The sequence below is a fragment of the Vombatus ursinus genome, unplaced genomic scaffold, assembly GCF_900497805.2.
Source record: "Vombatus ursinus unplaced genomic scaffold, bare-nosed wombat genome assembly UNPS02014810.1, whole genome shotgun sequence".
Lineage (NCBI taxonomy): Eukaryota > Metazoa > Chordata > Mammalia > Diprotodontia > Vombatidae > Vombatus > Vombatus ursinus.
In genome coordinates, this window is record NW_020954588.1 from 4,106,055 (window position 1) to 4,111,793 (window position 5,739).

At 47.5% G+C, this 5,739-nt stretch overlaps 1 protein-coding gene across 1 annotated transcript; it reads right to left on the bottom strand.

Moving 5' to 3' along the window:
• Positions 1-4,507: 4,507 nt before the first annotated feature.
• MBLAC1 (metallo-beta-lactamase domain containing 1) lies at positions 4,508-5,443 on the bottom strand. Its single transcript, XM_027876051.1, has 2 exons — positions 4,630-5,443; positions 4,508-4,593 (listed from the first exon to the last, which is right to left on the bottom strand). Exons 1-2 carry the CDS (start codon positions 5,366-5,368, stop codon positions 4,508-4,510), a joined length of 825 nt encoding a protein of 274 aa, XP_027731852.1. The 5' UTR covers positions 5,369-5,443.
• Positions 5,444-5,739: the final 296 nt, after the last annotated feature.

Genomic DNA, 5,739 nt, shown 5'->3' on the forward strand with positions numbered 1-5,739 from the left:
TCTCACAGTTGGCAGGGACCTTGGAAGTCATCTGGTACAATTTGTACAACATTCTACAACATTCAGTATGTGGTCATTCAGCTTTGAAGTGAAGATTTTCAGTAACGGGGAACCCAATACCTCTTAAGGGAGCCCATGAAATAATATTTGTAAAGCATTTAGTAGAATTAAGGCACACAGTAGGCACTTAATAAATGCGTGTTTTCTTCCCACTTTTCTTTCCCTTCCACAAGCATCACTCTTCCACTTGCAGCCCTTCAAACATTTGAAGGTAGTCAACATTATGTGGACTCTCAAGTGTCCTTCAAAGAGCTCAGCTCTGGCAATGCCTCCCACATGTTAACAATCCACCCCATCCCCATTTTTAGTACTCTCTTGAAATCGCTTTTCATTACTTTTTGTACTTTATTAGATTATGTATACTTTGCATTCAGTCTTCTGTGTACCTGTATTCCCTCCCATTGGAATGTAAATGTTAGGTTGAAATGAACCTACGTTGAGACAATCCTTGAAATCAAAGAGTTTATTTCAATAAAGAAGACTTGAAGTCAGGGGTCACCTGGGATCAAATCTTGCCTTTGACATTTTCTTAGCTGTGTGACCAAGGCAAGGTATTTCTTCTGAGTCTTTGAAAAAACCAGAAACAAAGAAACCACTGGGGATGATGAAATTTGATGTTGCTTTACATTGGGGGGTGAGCCTTAATCCAACCTTTTTGGGGCATGTATGTTATTTTAATAAACTTATGGATCCAGACGATTAAAATTTTAGTGCCTCATGTTGACATCATCTCCATCACACTTAACAGACACAGGCACAAAAATATAATTGTAAATCTGGCAAGGACTTTAGAGGACATCTGTCCTTCACTTCACTTTACAGGTATATCAACTGAAGTCCAGAGGTTAAGTGAATCTTCTGAGGTCACACAGTTGCAAAAAAATAGTATCCAGACTTCTTGTTTCCCAATTGATTCTCCTTTCACTAAATTACAAGTTTCTCATATTTTTTCTTTTTTTAAAAGGTAGGGAGATATAAAAAACAAATGAAGAAATAGACCACAGTTTTAATTAGGAATTTCCATTGACTTCATAAAGGTCACATTGTGGACTATTGATTTTCCCCTCCCCCAAATGTTGCTGGGGTCATCAGAAATGGCCATGTTATTTGAAACTGCATGACAAAGTAACCTTCACAAATGTCATCCATGCACTAGGAAGATGAATTCATTTCATTTAATATAAAAGTTCACCTGGGATCACTTAGAACCATTCTATCTCAGAAATAGCAATTTCTGTCTTCTTTTCAAGAAGCATGAAGGAAAACCTCTCAATCTTATGGGATGGAAGGCTCTAGGATTAATGGGGCATACAAAAGGTTTTATTCCAGGGTTTTAGAAAAGTAAACCTGAAAATCGCTCAACAAGTCTTCCTCCTGAACTAGTGACTCCCTTGCATAATTCATGTGGATCTTTAAGTCTAAGTGGAGTCCAGAGTTGTAAGAAGCCAGAAGAGGACTGGGCTTTGTGCCGACATATGGGAGAGACACAATTATGGGAGGGTTGGACTCTCACCTTGCATCAACCACCATTCATGCCCCTCAGTTCATAGTTCTTACCAGCCAGCGCTAAACCCTGAGCACAGCAACTTCCCTCTCAATCCTGATAGCACCTGGCTCACAGGGTTGTTGTGAAGATCCAATGAGATAATAACGATTGTTTAGCACAGTGCCTGGCACATAGTAGGTGCTTCATAAATGCTGTTCCCTCCCTTTCCTCTCCCCGTGGGATAAGGGCCAGAATATTTCCCTCTCTTGTCCCAATTGTAGAGTTGTCAGACTGCTGGAACTGTTCTCTGTGCACCTGATTCTTCCTGCCATCTGTCCTATTTTTTCAGGGTCTGAAGCAGAAATGGCGAGAAAAGAAGTAATAAAATAAGATCAAATACACTCACTAGGCATGGGCAGGGTTGGGGGGGGGCAGGAAGAGGCAAGTTATAGAAAAGTTAGTTAACTGGGAATATTCCCCAATGAAAGGTCAGTGGAAGTGAGAAACTCACTTCATTTCAATGAAGATCTGTGCAAGTTAGGGAGCTGGAGGTAGGAAGACCTTACAAGAACTGCAAGTAGAACACAGAGGGCAAATTTGGATGTGATTATTTCAAAGGGGTCTCTGCAATTTTATTTTCAAAAATGACAAAGAAATAGAAAGGAGGTAATTTTTCTTATTTGTTAGCAGCATCAACACCTGTTGGAGTGAGGGGGCCTCACAAGGTCTTTCTCTCAGAGTAATTTAAAAAATCAACCAGCAAGGTTGACAGCTGTGTCCTAATATGTGCCAGGTACTATGTGAGGCATTGGAGATCCAAAGATAAAAACAAAAACTATTATGATCTGATGGATTTGAAGGATTTAGATGGGTAGGGAAGAACAGGGAGAATATTCTGGACTGGAGAAAATAGCCTATAGAAAAGCAGAATGAGAATGTGTTGGGTATATGCTAGAATGGGCTGTTTGGGTGTCCTGACTTCCCCCCTCACCCCACTTTTTTTTTCTTCTTATTCCCTATTCCTGAAGACCATCTGTCTGCATGTAACCTACCACAGTCCCAGGGATGGCACTGAGGTGCCAAGGGTGCATCAGCGGTTGGCCTGGTCCATACTCATGTGGCTTTTTTGGACTCTGAATCCCTGAATGGCATTGGCAGAGGGTACCCCACAGACAGGGCCTGTGGCGGTGCTTGGCCTGGATCCCTCTTTCATGACTTTCTCTCCACACATCTTCACCTACAGCTTGGTGGGAAACTGGGAAGTTATGGTGAGGTTAGCCCATGCTCTTCCCACATTCATGGTGGTGATTGAGGTGGCCAACACTGATTATAGGTCAATGTATAGCAGCAACTGGACCACCCTCTACCTCCGATGGTTCCTCCATGTTGCCTTTTCTTCTCTGCTGCCCTGCCTTGCAGGTGTTCGGCTCATGACTACCAATCCAGTCATACTTGACATCCAACCAGATGCCTGCAATAAGGCAAGCCTGTTTCTTTCCTTTGTCTGTCCCCATTGAGCACATTAAGGGCAAGAAAACCTGGACTTGGAATCCAGACACTCTCTTTGTTAGAAAGTTGACTAGGGTAACAGTATTTTATCTCATCAGACTTGAGCACCCAGCGAGGACACAACATTCTTTAGCTGGGGCTAAGGCTGGAAGTGGGGAGAAGCACCAGCAAGTACCCTTGAGCTCATTTTCAGAATGAGCTCATCCTTGCTCTCATGTATTCACTTTGCTCCTGGGGCAGGGCACTAGGGGTGTTATCCATATTAGATTTAGTGTTAAACAGGATGTGATATAATGATAGCAGGTGATGTATTTAAGATCCAGGAGCAGCTATTTCCTCAGAGTATCTTTACAGAAAGATATAAGGAACTTAGGTCTGAGATGCTTGGGCTTTTTTTTTTTTTTTTGTAAAGACAGTTGAAGTTTAGGCCTTAGAGGGTGGGCAAGAATAACACCTGTATGGAAAGTGGCTAACATATTCATAATGTTTGGCCCAGGGATTCCATTCCTAGGCATATGACCGAAGGAAGTCATTGATAAAAAGAAAGATCTCATATGTACCAAAACACAGAAGCAAAGAACTGGAAATAAAGTAGATATCCATCAACTGGGGATAGGATAAACAAATTGTGATAGATGAATGTGATGGAATATTCCTTTAAGAATGTAAGACTCTATGAAAACAGAGAAGCATTGAAAGATTTACATGAATGGATGCAGTGATGTAGAGAACCAAGACTATACACAATGTAAATGGAAAGAAAAGTAATTAGAAAACAACAAAAAATGGAACACAGGCAAAATTACAAAGTATAAACTTGGTCCCAGCAGAGAGATATGAGAAGACACTTCCCACCAAGCCCTTTAGAGAGGTTGGGGGAAGGGGGTAGGGAAGAGCTCCATGGGTATCTTATATATGTTGCTGTTTTTTTTTTGTCAGCTTTGCTTTTTCTCTTTAAAAAAAAATCTTTGTTCCATGGGAGGCTCTCTTTAAGGGGTTGGGGACAGATACTGGGAGGTATTTAGTCAATGTAAAAACAAAAGAACAGAAATTTATTTTAAAAACTAGCACTCGGATGTTGAGGTCGGCATACCCACTTACTCTTACTCACAGCTGCAACCTTGAACCTAGGTAGGTGCAGAAAAGGCTCAGATTTTCCCAATCTTGTATTATGACTGCCAACATGAATATCTGACATTTGCTTAGGGCATTATATTTGGATAATACTTTTCTATCTTTTATTTCGTTTGACGTTCACACATACGGTGGCAGGCAGTTAGGTGTTCCTGTCATTTCCGAGGAGAGGAAAATGAGATTTGGAAACAGAGGTGAAAGTGGTCGGACTTCCCTCTTCTATAGCAGAGATTGGCCACGGAGGGATCAGCAGCACTGATCGTGGTCCTGGGGTGTTTTCAGCACAGTCCCTGGGGGGAGGGAGGGGTTCTGCAGAGATCATCCGGCTGGTCTAGCCCGGGGAGGCTTCATGGCCCAGGCACGGCTCCCTTCGGCGCTGCTCAGCGGCGGGTCCTGAGCCCGTGCTTGAAACCCCGCACTCCCACGTCAGCGCACTGCACCGGCTCCGGGCTCTCTGAAGACCCTGAACGGTCCGCCGTGCCCGGGCACCACGACGTCGGCGGCCGCCAGCACCCTGCGCCGGCTGCGCTCCTGGGCCGGGGGGTCCTCGCTGAGCTGCCGCCACGTGTCGCCGTCGTCCTCCCGCTCGAACACGTCTCCCGCCGCTACGACTGTGCCCAGGGAGGTGCCGGCCACCGCCACGCTGACGTCACCGAGCCCCGCGTGGCCGGGCGTGGCCCACACCTCGAGGCCCGGGCCCAGGCGCAGCGGGCACGCCTCGCTCAGCCCGTGGGGCAGGTAGAGGCCCCCCGGGAGGCAGAAGTCGTGGGAGACGAGGAGCGCGGCACGGGGGAACAGCGCTAGGCTGCCCACGTGGTCTGAGTGGCCGTGGGTGCCCACCACGAGGGTCACGGCGTCCGGGTCCACGCCATGCGCGGCCAAAGCGGTCAGCAGGGCGTCTCGGGCCCAGGGCCCTCCTGTGTCCACTAGTACGGGGCCCGAGCCCGCCTGCTCCAGGGCGGCCTGCGTGTCCAGCCCCGCGGGGTCCTCTCCACGCGCGCGCCGCGGCTCCCACGCCGTGGGCAGCACCAGCGTCACAGAGCCGTCCGCCCTCTGCGCGCCCCCGGCCCCCTGCGGCTCCGAGTAGCCCCGCAGCAGCACTATCACCGAGTAGGGGTCCCCCGGGATCGACAGCGGTGGGTCCCCACGCAGGGGCTCCGTCCGCACCCGCGAACTCATGACTGGGAGCGGCCAAAGGAGAGGCGAGCACGCTTGAAAAGCACCAGAGACTTTTGACCTCCCTCAGGATCCATATCTCCCGGGCGGACTACCAAGATGGCGCCTTCCATATGGACTCTACTTCCGGCTGGGCCATCCGTACGGAAATCTGTCTTCTGTGCGTCATTTCCGGCTAACTGAACCAGGCTTCTGGTGCAGGCTCAGGCACAGACGGGGCGGTGACAGAAGGGCGGAAGTTGGTCCGAAGGTAAAATTAGAACCTGGAAGTGTCCACCCTGTGCGACCAGCTCTTTACTCTTGCTCATCCTTCGTTCCGCCCGTGCCGCTAGTGCTGCCGCGTTCTTAGGGTTCTTTCCCAAACTTGCCTCTTT